Source organism: Acanthopagrus latus, chromosome 21 (genome assembly GCF_904848185.1).
Source record: "Acanthopagrus latus isolate v.2019 chromosome 21, fAcaLat1.1, whole genome shotgun sequence".
NCBI classification, from domain to species: Eukaryota; Metazoa; Chordata; class Actinopteri; order Spariformes; family Sparidae; genus Acanthopagrus; species Acanthopagrus latus.
Window position 1 is genome coordinate 124,027 of NC_051059.1, and position 19,936 is coordinate 143,962.

Here is a 19,936-nt window from a genome sequence, read left to right on the forward strand (position 1 = left end):
ATATTTTCTTCTTGGGGTGATAAAAACCTGATAACATTCTTCCATGCGAATTCCCTCCATTGCCCTGAACTGGTAGTGGAGGAGTTTATTTCACATATGTTTAGCCAATCATCCTCTGTCAAAGTTATATTTGTTTCCCTCTCCCAGTTATATTTGACATATGATGTTGAATTTGTTTTGTAAAGTTGCAGGCATAAGTATATTCTAGAGACCACTTTCTTATGGCTTTTACCTTTATATGCAATGAGAATGTCAATAAGGTCAAGTCACGTTCATTGTTGGGAATAAGGGCGTTACTAAGGGCGTGACTTTTTTCAGTAACGGCTAATCTAACTAATTACTATTTCCATCGTTACAACGCCGTTACCGTTACCGTTACCGTTACCAACTATTAAATGGGTTGCATTACAAATTGAAGCTGCTCATTGAAGCTGTTGTCATCCAGCCCTGTTCTCAGTCACCGGAGCAGCAGAGCTGTTTACTTTTTTTCTGGTGAGGGAGGAGGGAGGTGCGGGACAACCTCATAAGTGATGGTGATTGGCTCTCTAAGATATAGTGAGAGTTCGTAAGCCAATCAGAGACAGTGTTCAGTTTACACACAAACCACACGCGCACACAGCAGCCTCGCACACACAAACTTGCTGAGGTGAGCTGCAGAAATGTGGAGTCCGGAGGGAAAGTTAACGTTTTCAAAGTGGAAGTACAGACACTACTTTAATCTCCACGTCCTTTGTAAGCAACTCTGATCTAATGAAGCATCTCTCAGCGCCACACGCTTCTACAACATTAGTGACCAAAAACGCCGTTGTTGACTGTTGATGATGACAGCAGGTGTGGCTAACGTGAGATCTGCTAACAAAGAAGGACACGGAGCCGTCCAAGCAGCTAAAGCTGGATTTTTCTGCTCCAGCTTCCCAAAAACCTGTGACAGACTGAACTGAATGCAGTGATAGGCAGGTATGTTGTTGAGAACATGCTCCCATTATCAACAGTTGAATCAGACTCCTTCAGAGCACTCACTGGTAAAATACTGGGGAGAACAGGTCCCAGTCCGCCATACAAGAAAGACATTTTTTAAATACATAGATGCCAAGAACGCTAAAATGAATGCCAAGCTCAAAAGGGAGGATATTTAAAAGTAACGCAATAGTTAATTTTTCTGGTAAATAGTTACTTTTATAGTGGAGCAATTCCGTTACTAAGTCAATTACTTTTTGGAAGAAGTAACCAGTAACTATAACTAATTACTTTTTAAAAGTAACGTGCCCAACACTGGTCACGTTCCTTTAGGATTCTAATATTTCTATCGAAGTGATGCCTAAGCTGCAACTATCTGTAGAACCTTTCTTTGTCTAAATCATGGTTTTCCTGTAATTGTTGAAAACTATCCAGGCCAGTATCAGATGAAATTACACAATATGAAGTAATACCTTTTCGTGTCAGTCCCTTAAATCTCATATCAAGCTGTGCTGGTCTGAAATCCCTACCATGTTCAACCCACCTTAATAACCATGCTTTCTTCTCTAAGTGTGAATTACAAACCTCCTTGAACCAGATAAAGGGGGACTTTTGTAAGGTCATTTGGTTTATTTGAGTATACTGTCTTGAGGTTTTTATCACCACTGCAGTGGATCCTGTGCGTGGTGGACCTGGGGTCTGAGGAGATGGAGCAGCAGCCGTTCGAAGGTCTTCATGATGTGGGATGTTAGTGCTACTGGTCTGAAGTCACCTGGCTCCTTGGGGTGTTTAATCTTAGGAACCGGGATGAGACATGAAGTCTTCCAGAGCACGGGGGCCCTCCACCAACCTCAGGCTATGGTTGAACAGTTGCTGAAGCGGCTCCCCCAGTTCAGCAGAGTAGGCCTTGAGCATCCTTGGACACACTTTGTCCAGGCCCGCTGCTTTCCTAGGGCGCAGTCTCCTCAGCTCTTTGCTCACCTGCTCCTTGGTGATGGTGAAGGGGAGGGGGATTGAAATGTCCGTAGCGGTGAGGAGGGGGGTTGAAATGTCCGTGGGGGTAGGGAGGGGGTTGAACTGTCCGTGGTGGTGGGGAGGGGGGGTTGAACTGTCTATGGTAGGGGTGGGGGGGGGGGGGTTGAACTGTCCGTGGGTGTGGCGGGTGGGGGTGCCCTGTAGTCCGAGGTGATAATGGACGTGATGGGGGTGATGGGGGTGTGAAGTGGGCAGTCACTGGCTGTGGGAGCTGGGGTATCAAACCTGTTAAAAAACAGGTTTAGTTGGTTAGCTCTCCCAGCATCCCCCTCTTCTGTGCTGCTGCCCTTCTTCTTGCAGCCTGTGATGGTTTTCATGCCATCCCAGACCTCCCTCATGTTGTTCCGCTGCAGCTTCTGTTCCACCTTCCTTCTGTACTCCTCCTTTGCCTCTCTCAGCTGGACCTTGAGTTCCCCCTGTACGTGCTTCAGCTCGTCTCTGTTACCGTCCTTGAATGCCCTCTTCTTCCTGTTAAGGATATCCTTGACATCACTGGTAATCCAGGGCTTGTTGTTTGGAAAGCAGCGTATAGTCCTAATGGGAACCACAATGTCCATACAAAAGTTCAGGTAGTCAGTCATGCATTGGGTGACCCCCTCGATGTCCTCACTGTGTGTGTCCTGCAGGACGTTCCAGTCGGTAGATTCGAAGCAGTCCCTCAGAGCATCTACTGCCTCAGGAGACCATTTCCTGAAGGAGCGGGTGGTTGTGGACTGTCTCTGGATCTTTGGCTTGTAGTGTGGTGTGAGCAGGACCAGGTTATGATCAGACTTTCCCAGTGGGGGCAGAGGAGTGGCCGCATAAGCTTCCTTCATGTTGGTGTACAGGAGGTCTAAAGTCCTGTTCTTCCTGGTGGGGCAGCTTACAAACTGGTGAAAGTCTGGTAGTATTGAGTCCAGTGTGACGTGGTTAAAATCCCCTGAGATGGCGATGAATGCATCTGGGTGTTGTGTTTGCAGCCTGGATATGGTGGAGTGGATGACGTCACATGCGGTCTCAGCGTGTGCACGCGGAGGGATGTAAACACAAACAATAATGGCGTGGGAGAACTCTCTGGGCATATAGCATCCTACCGCCAGCAACTCAATGTCTCTGTTGCACTCAGTCTCCTTCACCGTAACATGCCCCGGGTTGCACCATCTGGTGTTAATAAACAATGCGAGTCCCCCACCTTTGCGTTTGCCGCTGCGTCTGCAGTCTCTGTCCGCTCTCACCGTGGTGAATCCAGGTACATCCACATTATCGTCCCGTGTGTTCTGGGTGAGCCAAGTTTCAGAGAGACACAGTAAACTGCTCTCCCTGAATGTCCTGTCGGTCTTCACAAGGGCAGCCAGCTCGTCTGTCTTGTTGGTCAGGCAGTTGACATTCCCCATGATGATCGAAGGAACCGAGGGCTTGTACTTCCACCGCTTAGCCGCTAGCCTAGCCTTCACCTTCGCCCCGGCTCTGCGGCCTCGTCTCCTCCTCAGCTCTTCAGGTATGGAGTGAACAATGCCGGCTCATCCCATTGTTTGGAGTGAAATCAGCTTCTCCCTTGAATAAGCAAGTTGTCCACTGATTTGTTGCCGATAAAAAGACGTTGTAGCAAGTGTACTTAGTTGAAAGAAAAAACAAAAAAAAAACAAAAAAACACTTAGACACTAAAAACGAAACTACACGTATGGAGCTACTGGATCAGCGTCCTGCTCGCGCCAGCGCCAGAAGAGTTAGAGTGATTGACAGCCATCAAGCCAATCACAGCCATTTGACCAAACCCCAGCCGCCCGGAAAGTAAACAATTACATGCTAACATGGAGCTGCAGTCCCTCGCTACAGCAAACAGCGAACAGACACTGCATGAAAAGTGGGATTTTCGTCCCGTAAACACCTGTAAACCTCCATAATATCCATGATATATGTGGAGTTCCCAGAGGTGCTAATTGCTCTAATTTGTATATGAATAGCACCGAAAACTTGCCTAGCCAGAGAACGTGTGGCTTGGCTTGAATGTCCTCACTCTATATTGGATCAAACACTATATATAAAACTAATAATAAAATCATATGTATGTATGTATATGTATGTTTGTGTGTGTGTGTGTGTGTATATATATATATATATATATATATATATATATATATATATATATTTGCGCTCTCTGATAAAAATATTTATCAGATTAATTAATTACACGGCAAATTAACGCGTCATAAAACTTAACGCAATTAATTCTGAGATTCTGAGTGGCAATTCAATGCGTGAGCATTTTAAATTTGGCCCATTGAAACCAAGAAACAGCTGATCACAGCAGTCAGTCCATCACTTAATTTGCGGACATTAAGATTAACAACTGGACAGCCGCAGAGATCCAGGAGATGCAGCGTCTCCTAGGTCTCTGTAGCTATTTGGTTGTGTTAGCTTGTTGTTGTGTCAGCAAGCTATGGACGGTCGCTACTTTACTGCAGTCAAGCCACCCTCCACTCCGAAATCCCCGGTCAACCTAGCTGCCACTTAATTTGCAGTGCCTGTATATAGGCGACATTACGGTAATGCAGTGCCAGAACAGAATTCAAAATAAAAGGAGACACCTATGAAGACAGTCTGCGATTTCACACAAATACAATCAATCAGTCTGTTAATTGATTGATGAATTATATAAACGATTAGTTAATTACTTAATTGAGCATTTAAGGAATTAATTCATTGATTATTTATTTTATTATTCAATTCATATTACCATCCTTATTCTTATCACACTGAAGCCGTAGAAGATGTGGGTCATGACATTTCATCTGTTTGTACAATTAGTCCAACATAAAAGTAAACACAATAGCTGGAGTTTCTGATGAGGAATTTCAAAATAAAAGCCCACTTAATAGTCAAATATTTTCAATATTGCCCTCAAATTCAGATTCAGAGGAAAGTACCAGTTTCCACAGACACAATTCACTTCAGACTGATAGAACTCAACCTCAGAGACTCACTCAGATAATTCCAGGATGTTCTGATGTGGATTTTCAAAATTAAAGCCCTCTTAAAATTGAGATTGTTGATAACATTTCCCTTTGATTTCAGATTTACTTTAAAAGAAAACTGCCTGTTTCCACAGACTCATTTGTGTTCAGATTGATAGTACTTCAAGTCAGAGTGTCACTCATGTAGTTCCAGGACGTTCTGATGTGGATTTTCAAAATTAAAGCCCTCTAAAATGTTACATTTTTACCAATATTTCCCTTTGATTTCAGATTTACTTTAAAAGAAAAGTACCTGTTTCCACAGACTCATTTCACTTCAGACTGATAGTGCTCAATGTCAAGGTTGCACTCAGATAATTTCAGGAAGTTCTGATGTGGATTTTCAAAATTAAAGCCCTCTTAAAATTGAGATTGTTGATAACATTTCTCTTTGATTTCAGATTTACTTTAAAAGAAAACTACCTGTTTCCACAGACACATTTCACTTCAGACTGATATAACCCAACCTCAGAGTTGCACTCAGATAATTTCAGGAAGTTCTGATGTGGATTTTCAAAATTAAAGCCCTGTCAAATGTGTCATTTTTGCTAATATTCCCCTTTATTTCAGATTAACTTTAAAAGAAAACTACCTGTTTCCATAGACTCATTTCACGTCAGACTGATAGTACTCAACGTCAGAGTTGCACTCAGATAATTCCAGGAAGATCTGATGTGGATTTTCAAAATTTAAGCCCTGTGAAATGCAAAATATTTATAATATTTCCCTCAAATACAGATTGATAGTGGAGGGAATCTGCCGGTGTCCACAGACTAATTTCACTTCAGACTGATGGTGTTCAACCTCAGAGTTGTTCTCAAATTATTTAAGCATTATTTTCCCTCCAAATTCAGATTGACATGAACACCTCTTTCAGCAGGGCCATGTCCTGTTGTTTCAGTCGCAAAGTGTTTCTTCCTTGTCTGACTGCCACATGTGCTCCCTCACCTGGCCCATGTTGGCCAGATTTTTATCTTCTGCCTTGTGTGCTTATAGTTTTACAGTCTTTTACCAGTCCTAGTCCCTCTCCCTTTAAAGAGTTTGCTTCGTTGTTCTTTAGTTTGCCTATTATATCTGTGGATTTGCTCATTTGAATTTAAATGATACTGTCTATATACAGTTCCTTCTAAAAGTATTAATCCCCCTTGAACTTTTCGACACGTTATCACATTTTCACCACAAATGTAAATGTATTTTATTGGGATTTTGAAAATTTTGAAAATCCACATCAGATCCTCCTGGAATTATCTGGTTGCATCTCTGACGTTGAGTACTATCAGTCTGAACAGAAATGAGTCTGTGGAAACAGGTAGTTTTCTTTTAAAGTAAGTCTGAAATCAACGGGAAATATTAGCAGAAATGTCACATTTTAGAGGGCTTTAATTTTGAAAATCCACATCAGAACATCCTGGAACTACATGAGTGACACTCTGACTTGAAGTACTATCAATCTGAACACAAATGAGTTTTTGGAAACAGGTAGTTTTCTTTTAAAGTAAATCTGAAATCAAAGGGAAATATCATCAAAAATCACATTTTAGAGGGCTTTAATTTTGAAAATCCACATCAGATCCTCCTGGAATTATCTCAGTGCTACTCTGACACTGAGTACTATCAGTCTGACGTGAAATGAGTCTGTGGAAACAGGTAGTGTTCTTTTAAAGTAAATCTGAAATCAAAAGGAAATATTATTAAAAATCTCAGTTTCCAGAGGGCTTTAATTTTGAAAATCCACATCAGACCATTCTGGAATTACATTAATGACTCTCTAAGGTGGAGAACTATCAGTGTGAACAGAAATGAGTCTGTTGAAATGGGTAGTTTTCTTTTAATGTGAATCTGAAATCAAAGGGAAATATTAGCAAAAGTGACAGATTTGACAGGGCTTTTATTTTGAAAATCCACATCCGAACTTCCTGGAATTATGAGTGAGTCTCTGAGGTTGAGTTCTATCAGTCTGAAGTGAAATGAATATGTGGAAACTGGTAGTTTCCTCTTAATGTGGATCTGAATTTGAGAGAAATATTGAAAATATTTGACTATTAAGTGGGCTTTTATTTTGAAAATTCTCATCAGATACTCCAGCTATTGTGTTTATTTTTATGTTGGACTAATTGTACAAACAGATGAAATGTCATGGCCCACATCTTCTACAGCTTCAGTGTGATCAGAATAAGGATGGTAATATGAATTAAATTATCAATGAATTAATTCCTTAAATGCTCAATTAAGTAATTAACTAATTGTTTAAATAATTCATCAATCAATTAACAGACTGGATGATTGATTGTATTTGTGTGAAATTGCAGACTGCGTTCATAAGTGTTTGCTTTTATTTTGAATTCTGTTCTGGCACGGCATTACCGTAATATCGTCAATATACAGGCACTGCAAATTAAGGTTGACCAGGGATTTCGGAGTGGAGGGTAGCGTGCTACTTTCAAAGTAAAAGCCCCCCGCTAAGAACCCAGTTCTAAATGGGGTGCAATGTAAAGCTCTTATTTTGAAGACAAATTCTGTGTCACTGTTCACAGCCTTATATTTCTACTATTCATTTTGAATTGCCGTATTTAGTCAGCTTTGATATTCATTTTGAATTGCGGTATTGAGTCAGCTTTAGTGCTCATTTTGAATTGAGAGTCTGCTTAAGTGCCTATTTGAGACTCAGCCTTATTTTATTCCTGAATTTTATGTATTTAAGTGTATTTGTATTGCATTTTTGAATAATGCACCTGGCCTAATTGGTTTGCTGGGATGTGCTTGACCAATATGGATATATATATATATATATATATATATATATATATATATATATATATATATATATATATATATATATAATAAAAAACCTACCCCTACCATTTACACGTGAATTCAAATGGTCAATGTTTTCCTTAAAACTTCTAAATGTGCAAATTTTCATACATAAAATATCATACAGTTATACAATTGTTCAAAATGTACTTTAAAAAAAAAAGGGAAGGGCTCTCATATAAACCTACCCCTACCATTTACATGTGAATTCAAATGGTCAATGTTGTCCTAAAAACTTCTAAATGTGCAAATTTTCATCCATAAAATATCATATACATTTTCAACAATTATACAATTGTTGAAAATGTACTTTTCAACAATATCCCCCCAATATCTATACCATGGTAAGGCCCTTGTCCACAATGTCATTCTTCCTTGGACAAAAGATGTCACTTTCATTTTCAGATATCCACAATTACGTTCTGATATCTAGAATGAACATTCTGGATATCTGCAATTGAATTCTTACAAGGAAAAACTTCCTTTTCAGATATCTTCAATCCAATTGTTACTAGTTATTTCAGATATCCAAAATGAATAACTATGTAATTTTGAATATCCAAAAATCATTGTGACTAGTACAAATGTCATTATGGATATCCACAATTTGTAAAATGCCATTGTGTACATCTGTAAATATATTGTGGATATCCATAATGACATTTTTATTAGTTACAATGTATTTTTGGATAGTGAAAATTACATTCTGGATATCTGGAATAATTTTTCATTTTGGATATCTGAAATGAATATTGTGACTTGTAACAACTGGATTGAGATATCTGAAATGCCTAGTAAGATTTCTATTCCTAGTAAGAATTCTATGGCAGATATCCAGAATGAAATTCTGGATGCAGAGGGGGTCTGTGCTGATGTTATAATGTGAGCAATACATTCAAACATGAAAAATGTTTTGATCTGGACAATTATTTTGACTTGACTTGAACACCATTCAGCAAATTAGGGCCCTGGGTGAATGACTGACCGATCAAGTGTTAATTATAGTTTGTTTTAGACAGCCAGTGTATTTCTTCAAATCCTGAATGCTGTGTGTCTCATTAACAAGTGGATGTTGTAAACAGACTCAATTTAGTTGCATGGTCCAACATATTTTCCGCACTACACGTCTGCGGGCAACTGCAGATTTGTACTGGCCAAGCAGACCGGCACACAGTTCTTTTCATAACAATAAATTGGAAATTACACAAACTGTCTTAACTTGCTGGCAGGGCTAAATTTGGCTTAAGTTACTGTCATTTTAAAAAGTCCAGACCATTGTGCCAGAGTTTAAAATAGCTGTTTTTGTCATCAGGCTACGTGTTCATCACCAACATCCCAACTGGAGCTTCAGACATTCAGATCATAGAGAGACATAAGACTGAGAACATCCTGGGTGAGAACCAACAATTCCTTTAAGGTCAATAACCTGATAACCAAATCAACAGATTTAAATCAACAGTTAAAGTAATTAATTTTGTTATGAAATTATATTTGACATATCCATTTATAATAGGGCTGAACGATATGGACAAAATTTCGTGTCTCGATATTTATGCCAGATATCTTGATGTTGATACGTTACAATATGACTATGAGTTTGGTGAAAACCAAGCATGTTTCAGAAAAATAAAGAGATTGTTTTAAGCGAGAAGAGAGAAATCTTTAACAAATAATCCCAAACTCACTACAGAGACAAATATATTTTAAGTAACAACAGTAAAGAGAGGGAGAAGATCAAACAAACTATGCATTTTTACAAGATGAACGCTAACATCCTTGTCTGGAGAGAAAAATTGAGAGTGAAGATCGAGACTAAGCTTCAGGTTATTGCCGGTAAAGTACCAGTGGAATCTAGAAAGACTAAGAAGTCAGAGAATTAACGGATCAAAACAGAGTAAACGGCAGCTATCTGGGCTCGAATCCACAGATCGGCCGCGGCGTCCGCTCCTGCCTGCCCCGGCCAGTGCCCCCATACACCCACTGGCCTGCCGCCTGCACAGCCGCGTGGGAGGGGAAAGAGCCTGGCGCTGCAGAGGAGTCGTGGATTGCGATGATTCTGAGCAGCATGAAAATTACAACATAATATATTTCTCGCCTTTCCCCTGATGATCTGAATAAGTCGCTAAATTTGTCACTAGTCGCTTTTTAGAAATAACGTCACTAAGAGGGTCTGAAAAGTCGCTAAATCTAGCGAGAAAGTCTCTAAGTTGGCAGCACTTAAGTGTGTGTGTGTGTGTGTGTGTGTGTGTGTGTGTGTGTGTGTATCTCAGTCTCCGTCTCCCTCACTCCCGTCCTCGTATGTTTGTCATTGGTTGGCTTCAGCTCTCTATCCACAGCAAGCATGAAATAAGGTTTGTGGTTGGCTGGCCTTAGAGGTGTATTCAAGGGCAATCGTAAAGATGATGTTTGTTGTGACTGCCGGAGCTGTACATGCGGGGTGGGGGGGTGGAATCTTTATCGTTTTGATATATATACATTTTCGTTATTGATATCTTGAATGTTCATATCTAGATATAGATACAATAACGATATATCGTTCAGCCCTAATTTATGATAAGCTAAGCTAAACATGATCTGGGCCTACATTTTTTCTTACTAAACAAAGGTTATTTTGATCTCCTTCCCTAACTCTTTGTAATTTGGTGATTTAAATAAGAATCACCTCATATATTGTAGAAACTACTAATTTGTAAATGACAAATCTTTCTGTGTGTTTTTTGAATTTTGAAAATCAGCTTGTCTAAGTTACTGCCCTGATGTTTCCCTTCCTATCTAGCCCTGTCAGATGAGGCTGGTAATTTCTTCTTCAATGGAAACACTGTGTTTGACAATCCTCAAAACTTCCGTGTAGCAGGAACAGTTTTTAAATACAGACGTCCGAGCAATGTTTTCTCTGATGGCCTGGAGTATATCATTGCCCAGGGACCAACACTTCAGGGCCTGAACGTTATGGTAGCACACACACACACACACACACAAGCACACACACACACACAGAATACAAGTATATGTGTGTCTCATTTTACTGTTATAAAAGAATGATTTCACTTCCAGTATGAAGTAACTAACCCGTGACTGTAACTAACCTCTTTTTGGGCATGCAGTACTATAACATGAATGGGAAGCTCCCCCACATCACCTATGAGTACACCATCCCTCGCACATCTCATGGCATCACAGCTGGACAAGACATCACCACAGGCCCCTCCCACTCTCATCTTAACCTCACCTACAACGAGATAAATGAGGACATCAGAGAGGATCTACTTAGAGTAATGAACCACAGCAGAGGGAGCGTGACAATCGTTCATCACTACAACACCCAGCTAGGAGCAGATGACCAATCAGATGTCCATCTGCATGAAGAGGAGGAGGAAGAAGTAGTATGGGAGGTCAGGACACCCAGCCCTCCACCGCCTGCTGCCATGTTGGTCTTCAGATCAGCTGATGTCACCAGTCACGTATTGAGCCATAATGATGTGGAAGAGCGGGGACCTCCAGTGCCATCTGGCTACCGTGAGTCACAGATTGCTCTGTCCTTGAGTAAACAAGCTTTAACATTTTTAAATTGAGAATAATCTGCTTGTGCTGACTGTTCCAGTGTCAGAATGATCCGTCAGTGACTGAGTCAACTGACAGTCAAATCATGGTGTTAAAATACAAACACTGATCACAGAGCTGACCACAGTTTCCCTTGTATAAAACCCCTGCACCACACATTAGCTGGCATACAAGTCTTTTTTCATGATATTTTTCATTTCAAAGTGTATACATCTCATTAATTTGAAATGCATTTCATTTCATTTCATTCAATATGTTATTGAAATCAACACATTCACCTGTTCAACACATTCACATTCACAGCCTAGTTACCTACCAGTTAGGATGTTGCTCAGATATTACTGTTGGGTAAAGACACTGGCAAAGCAGCACAGTACATGAAATAAGCATGGAAGAAACAGAAATGAATGTGTCACCGGGTATGACGTAGCGGAAAGATTTCCACAACTTTCCATTTTCAAGGCATGAAGATGATACTGAGTTAATGTGAAGACTGTGGTGTAAAAGCTCTAGGACAAGATAAATGAGGCATGAATTTGGGAAAAATGCTGCCACAGATCAAAATAGTTGCCTTCCTGTTGGAGTGACGGTATGGGTCCAAGAGTGTTTTTTATGCGTCTGCTCATGATAAATGTGCACACTGAATTTCGTTCATGTATGTGCATGTAGGAGGCAGGGCATTACGCTAAAGTAGGGGGCGCTACCGAACCCGTAGGTCACAGCCACACTCAGTGACATTGAATTATCAAATTTTTCGGTGGTCAGGGAAGTTGGTGATGATACCACGTCATCCTCCAGCTCTGTCTCTGTCACCATAGTACTCCTTCCAACCGCCCTATGACCTCCTCAGTTGAGGTCAACAAGGTCCCATCCTTGCTGTACACAGCTTGGATGGTTCCCCGTTTCCCCCTCCTGAGGTGCCGAATGGTTTTCCAAAAGTGCTCTGGTGCCGCCCAAAAGTCCTTCTCCAGTGGTGGAAACGGGGTGGTGGTCATTATAGACAAACCGTGACAAGCGCAAAAGTCTAATAATAGATCACCATTTTGATTCTCCTCCCAATCGCACCCCTCCAGGTATCTCCATCATTGCTTATGTGTGTGTTAAAGTCTCCCAGTAGGACCACAGAGTCCCCCACTGGAGCCCCATGCAGTGCCCCAGCCAGGACCTCAAAGAAGGCAGCATACTCCGAACTGCTGTTCAGTGCATATGCACAGACAGCAGTCAAGGGTTTTCCCCACCAGCCCTTAGATGTAGGGAAACAACCCTCTTGTCCACTGAGGTAAACTCCAACATGGCAGCGCTCATCCGGGGACTTGTGGGTATCCCCACAAAACCGTCCGTCGCCTCACACCTTTGGCAACTCTGGAGAAGAATAGTGTCCAGCCCCTATCCAGAGCCATGGAGGCAAGCCCCACCAGATCCAACCGGTAACGCTCAACCTCCCGCACCAGCTCTGGCTCCTTCCCCCAAGACACCAACACACCAGAATCCAGCTCTCTGAAATAGAAGAATCTTTAAAGTCAAACCAGTTCTGGCAAACGTGGAACACTCTAAACAAACACAACAAGATCAATTGGCAATACAAAATCGCAGCATTTGGATGAATTGTTTTACTGAATTATGCAGCAATATACAAAGAGCAAAAGACACACCAAGTGGAAAACTTCAGAATTAGTAATTAAAGACAACCAATACCCTCTATGTCAGTTCATGCTCTGTTATTGAAGCATCTAAAGCATCCAATCCCTGAAAGCTAAAAAGGCCCGTGGAGTTGACAACATCCTAAAGGAAATGATCAAACATTCTGTACATAAATTAAAATTGGCGCTACTCAAACGTTTTAATATAGTTCTAGCAGTGTCTGTTCTGTCCTGTTCTCTCGTTGTGTGCATGTGTTGTCTTCCAGGTTAGAGCACTGCTGGCGTCTGGTTTGTTGACTGCCACTTCTGTCCCTGTGTCCGTCCTACGTTTTCCTGTCTGCCTATCTCTTTATTTGTGTTGTTTTATTCCCTCGTCTCTGTGTTAGTTTAGCTGTTTAACTGTCTGCGTTTCCCTATCCATTACGCTTCCCCTCAGTTCCTCGCTCACTTCCCTCATCCGTTCCTTCACTCCCGGACAATCAGCTGTATTAGCCAGCTAGCTAACTATCAGCTGGCTTTACCTCCACCACCATTGGATTGATCTGTTTTCCCTTCACTGGATCTACCTGTGTCTCTGAGTGTGTGGATCACCTGCTCTGGACCTCGGAGAGTACATTGTGTGTTTGTGGTGGTGACTGTGCTAACCCGTGACCGTCCCGCTATGTGTGCTGCTAACAACATTAGCCACACTCCCTGCCGGTTTGTCAAAACATAGCCTGGCCGAGTGTCCTGCTAACAACATTAGCCTAGCTGTCTCACTATCCGGCCGGCGTTCGGGGGGGAGCCCCCACTCCCTGCCTGCTCATCAGCAGTAGCCTAGCTGAGTGCCTCGCTAATAACATCAGCCCAGTTGTCTCACTATCCATTCGGCATACCTGGGGGCAAGTCCCTACTCCCTGCCAGCTCTCCTGCCCTAGCCTAGCTGACTGTTGACATGGCAATATGGGCCCTGCCTGCTGCGCGGGTACAGTCTGGGGCAACCAACATCACCCACTCCACCAACTTCAACCCCTGGTCCACTGCTGCGCCCACACAACTCACTGCCTACCAGCTTCTAGCTAACCAGATGCTAGCAGCTGCCAACATCCTACCTGGCCCTCTTCCACCTCTGATGACTCATCTCCACCTTGGATTTTCACTTTTCCTACTTCGGACTCTCTCGACCCTGCTGCTGCTGCCACTGCAGTTGGGAAAGCTGGGATCCTTCGCCCACTTCATCCACCGAGGTTCTGGTCCCCCTCGCTTCCAACACCTCCCCCATGGCTCACCTACCCCCTCCATCTGGACTAACTCTCGCCCCCCCGTCATTCCCACTTGCCGCACTGCCAACCTCAGCAACATCCGTTCCCCCTCCCCTGCCCCTCCATCCATCTCCCTTGCACTGCTGAACTGTCGATCCCTCTCCAACAAATCACCTTTTATATTTGAACTGCTACTGGACAATAACCTTGATCTGCTCCTCCTCTGTGAAACATGGCAACAGCCCCTAGCCTACTATGCTCTCAACCAAACCACTCCTTCCAACTACAGCTACATTCCGAGACCCCGCCTCTGCAGCTGAGGGGGAAGCGTTGCTGTTCTCCATAAACAATCCCTGACCATCACTGAACTAAACCTCAATGTCCCATCTATCTCATCCTTTGAACACCTTGCCTTCTCCCTCCCCAACTCTATTACTGCTGTTCTAATCTACTGTCCCCCAAAGCCACACCCATCTTTTCTCTCTGAACAGTCTGAACTCCTCGCCATTGCGTCCCCTCCTCTCCTCCTACTTATCGGTGACTTCAACATCCACACTGATCAGCCCAACACCCCACTTACATCCGACATTCTCTCCCTTCTCGACTGTTTCCACCTCACCCAACACATTGACTTCCCCACCCATACCAAAGGCCATATCTTCGACATTGTCTGCTCCACCTCCCTACTCGTCTCTAATCCCTATCCCCTCCTCTTCCCTCTTTCTGATCATCTATGCATCATCTTCTCCGCTCCTCTACCCTCCCCCCATAATCCCAAAAAGCGCTACATCTCCTACCACAACATCAAATCAGTCAACCCACTCTCCCTCTCCCAGCTCATATCCTCTGCCTTCCCCCTCGACTCTGCCCCCTCTTGTCAACTATGACATCATGCTCAACTCCATCCTCTCTGACTCACTGGATTCCCTCGCCCCCTGGAAAACGTCCTCTGTCTCATTCACCAACTCTGCCCCCTGGTGCACCCCTGAACTCCGCACCATGAAACAGACCGGCCGCCAACTCGAACAACTTCACAAACGAACCCACTTCACTGTTCACGCTGATGCCTACAAACACCACATCTCCTACCGTGATGCTCTCCAAGCTGCTAAATCCACCCACTTCTCCACCCTCATCAACAGTGCCAACCGGAACCCCCGCAACCTGTTCTCCACTGTCAACAAACTGCTCCAGCCAGCAGACATCAATCCACCCTCCTCACCTGACCTCTGCAACACTTTCCTACTCGCCTTCAACAATAAAATCTCCCAAATCAACAGCTTCCTGACTGCCGCCGTCTGCAACTCCTCCACCACCACCATTCCAGTCCCCCTCCCCCTCCCAGACCATACCACCCCCCCTTCTCTCACTGCCTTCTCCCCCATTGACTCCTCCCACATTTTGGACATCATCACTACGTCCAAAACAACCACCTGCTCTCTCGACCCCCTCCCAACGGCTCTAACCAAGGCCTGTCTCCCCGTCCTCATCCCCCACCTCACCACCCTCTTCAATCCGTCTCTGTCCCTTGGTCTTGTTCCCTCTATCTACAAAATTGCCTCCATCACCCCCATCCTCCATAAGCCCACCCTTGATCCAGCCAACCTCTCCAACTACTGTCCCATCTCCAACCTGCCGTTCCTCTCCAAAACCCTGAAACGCATTGTCGCTGCCCAACCTCACACCCACCTCCAGTCAAACCTCTATGAACCCCTCCAATCTGGTTTCCACCCACTTCACAGCACCAAAACTTCCCTTATTAAAGTTGTCAATGACCTCCTCACCTCTGCAGACTCCGGTGCCCTCAACATCCTGCTACTACTTGACCTCAGCACGGCCTTTGATACTGTCAATCATGCCATCCTCCTTCAAAGGCTGCGCCAGCAGGGTGTCGAGGGCACTGCTCTCGACTGGCTCACTTCCTACCTCACTGACAGACAACAGTTCGTCTCCCTCTCTGGCCACACAACCACCCTTTCTCCTGTTACGCAGGGGTCACTCAGGGCTCAGTCCTCGGCCCCCTTCTTTTCATCTGCTCCCCCATGGACACATCATCCGCAAACTCGACCTCGACTTCCACTGTTATGCTGACGACACCCAGATCTCCATTCACACCAAATCCATCCAAAATCCTCCCCTCAACCACATCGAAACCTGCATCTCCACAATAAAAACATGGCTGTATCAGAACTTCCTCAAACTCAACAGTGACAAAACAGAGCTCCTCCTCATTGGCACCAAATCCACTCTTAACAAAACTGGACCATCTCACTCACCATTGACAGCTCAATCATCTCTCTCTCCCCCCTGGCACGTAACCTTGGTGTTATCCTGGACCCCACTCTCTCCTTTGATCCCCATGTCAGCGCCACTGTTAAGACCTCCTACTTCCACCTCTGCCGCATCGCCAAAATCAGACATTGCCTCTCCCCCCCGCTGCTGAATCCCTTATCCACGCCTTCATCTCCTCACGTCCTGACCACTGCAACTCCTTCCTCACTGGCATCACCTCTCATTCCCTCCATAGACTCCAAACGGTCCAAAACTCTGCTGCTCGCCTCCACACTCACACCAGGTCCCGTGAACACATCACCCCGTTCTATACACCCTCCGCTGGCTCCCTATCAAACAAAGCATTGACTTCATAATACTCCTCCTGACCTTCAAAGCACTCCATCACCTGGCCCCACCCTACCTGTCTGACCTCCTTATCCCCCACCGCCCTTCCCGAGCCCTCTGGTCCTCCTCCACTCTCACTCTGACCTTACCACCATCCAGACTGAAAACCTTCTGAGACAGAGCATTCTCCAGATCTGCACCCCGACTTTGGAACTCTCTCCCCCAACCAGTCCGTGACTCTCCCTCACTTGCCAAATTTAAATCCTGCCTAAAAACCTACCTCTTCTCACAAGCCTATGATCTCCCCTGCCCATAACCTTCTTCATTCCTACCCTCTCCCCCTGACTCACCCCTCTACACTCACCTTCCACTCTCCTCACTCATCAGCCCCCCACCGCTCTTCAATCCATCCCTGCCACCTCTCGACTACTGTTGTACCTGTTTTTGTCTATTTGTCTGTACCACTGTTATCTACTCCACACCACTACTGCCTTTGTTCCCTGCTGTGTTTTGTGTCTTGTTATTCTTTGTTTGCTATCTGTGTATTATCTTTGTTTGCTGTGTATTATCTTTGCTATCTGTGTACCTAACTCTGTAAGCGACTTCAGGTCCTTGAAAAGCCCTATATGGATTAAATGAATTATAATTATTATGTATTATTAGTTGGCACTTTTCCTGGCATATGGAATAAAGGTTTAATAACACCACTTTACAAAAAATTAGATAAATATGACCCTAATAACTACCGTGAAATCTTTGTAAACAGTAACCTGTGAATATCTTTTGCAACATTATGTATAGAAGACTTATCAGTTTTGTAAATGACCAAAATGATTTGAATTGAATTTTGAATTGGATTCTTACCAAATTTTCACACAACAGGCCACATCTATACCCTCCACACCCTGATTGAGCAAGAATTAGACATGAAGAAAGGAAAGGCCTATGCATGTTTTGTTGATTTCACAAAGGCCTTTGATTGCATTTGGCATGAGGGCAGTTTCTACAGACTACTTAACAGTGGCCTTGGGGAAAAAACATATAATGCAATTAAATCTATACACACATATAGTAATCGTGCAGTTGAAATAGGAGACACACAAACACTCTTCTTTTGAGGCAGGGATGCAATCTTAGTCTTATCCTCTTCAATTTATTTGATGAATTTGATGAATGAATTTGCATGTCAATTAGATCAATCCACAGCACCTGTCCTCAACCTGAATGACACAAAAATTAAGGGTCTCCTGTACGCAGATGACTTGGTGTTGCTGTCACCAACAAAAGAAGGTCTACAGCAGCACCTCAACCTCCACATAAATTCTGTCAGACCTGGACCCTGTTAATTCTCTATGGCAGTGAAATTTGGGGACCAAAATTAAATCATGAATTTGACAAATGGGACAAAACAATAACAGAATCTTTGAATATCGTGCGTGTCTTGAGAAAGACACCTAACAATGCATGTATAGCAGAACTTGGTCAATACCCCTTAATATTGAAAATACAAAAAATAGCAATTCAATTTTACAATCACCTAAAAACTAGTGACCCCAGGCATACCATCACAAAGCCCTAACCTGCCAAGAGCTGAAGCCAGAGAAGAGTTCCCTCAGCCAGCTGGCTCTGAGGTTCTGTCCAGAAAACCTAGCATGCCCCAGACATCCTTGGGACCACAACACCAAGCCAATCAGCCCAAACCACATTATCAACCAACAAAAAGAAATCTATATCACATACTGGAAGGAAACAACTAAAACACAGTCAATTCAAATGTTATCTGACCCTAAAAAGAAACTTCACATTAGCAAATTATCTGAGCACAGTAAAAGATCCTAAATTAAAAAAGCCTTGACTATGTACAGACTCAGTGAACACAGCCTAGCTATAGAGAAGGGTCGGCATAGATAGAGCTGGCTGCCAGAGGAGGAGAGAGTCTGCTCCCACTGTGACAGACAAGAGGTAGAGTCAGGACTACACATCCTCACCTCATGCCCCAAATACCAGGCTCTGAGAAATGAACACTTTTCACTGAACATTGAATTTGAAAACATGATAGACATAGAGAAAATCCCATATTTACTTGGGGAAATGCCCAAATGTGAGAGCATTGCAGCTAAATTTATCATCTCTTGTCATGACCTGAGGACAGCCAGTGGAACCTCAGAAACACAATTCTTAACTGTTTATTTATATTGTGTCAACATCACACACACACACACACACACACACACACACACACACACATACATACATACATACATACATACATACATACACAGAGAGAGAGAGAAGGAGAGAGACAAAGGCAGAAAGACAGATAGAAGAGAGAGACTTTGACTTTTAACCACCTTCATTAAAACATGTCTGTGTATTCATTGCAGCACTATACAAAGATACACACACAGAGACCCACACAAAATAAAATAAAAACCCCCGTTACAGACCCTTCTCATAAACAAAAGACCAGTTCAGTCCCTCTCCAGCTACAAACAGCCCCGTCTATAAACCACACCTTCTGAAACACATCAGGGTCATCAACAAAAGTATAATGCTCAAACTCAGCCCAAAGGTGTGGGTCCACCAGCCCTAAACCCTGCAACCCATTACGCATTGTGAGCCAAGTAGCCAGTTTAGCCTGGCCAAACAGAGAATTAATTAGCACATCTCTGTGCTTGATCTGAGCTGAAATTCTGGGCCCCAGTATGTAAAGTCCCTCAGAAACCAGTACTGACACATTATCTGCAATGGCTGTTAATACAAAGGGGCCTTAAACCCCAGTTCTAGCCCTACTCCACCCTGAACCTTCCTACGTAGCAAGGCTAGCAAAGGCTCAATGGCCACTGTATAATGGACAGCCCTGCAGAATTCCCCTGCCCAAAGGCACCAGCCTACACAGCCCCCCAGCTACCTTCACTAAATGTTAAGCCCTGGCATAGGGCATTTTCACCCCAGCAACAAAAAGCCCTCCCACTCCAAAAGCATGTAAAGCCTTAAAGGTACCATATAATGTTTTTCATCAATTTCACACAGCTGTCCAACAGCTCTGTATTCGATATGCATTGCCCCAAACCCA

At 43.5% G+C, this 19,936-nt stretch overlaps 1 protein-coding gene across 6 annotated transcripts in view; it reads left to right on the forward strand.

The window, feature by feature from the left end:
* The window catches only part of si:ch211-267e7.3 (ADAMTS-like protein 2), a 111,066-nt gene that overhangs the window by 61,462 nt on the left and 29,668 nt on the right, over positions 1 to 19,936 (forward strand). For all 6 annotated transcript variants that reach the window (XR_005072272.1, XM_037085121.1, XM_037085122.1 and 3 more), the window contains 3 exons: positions 9,112 to 9,192; positions 10,576 to 10,751; positions 10,904 to 11,315. Coding sequence is in view for 5 of the 6 variants with exons in the window: in XM_037085121.1 (XP_036941016.1) it covers positions 9,112 to 9,192; positions 10,576 to 10,751; positions 10,904 to 11,315 (669 nt within the window). In the remaining variant the exon portion in view is untranslated. The remainder of the gene's footprint in view (positions 1 to 9,111; positions 9,193 to 10,575; positions 10,752 to 10,903; positions 11,316 to 19,936) is intronic.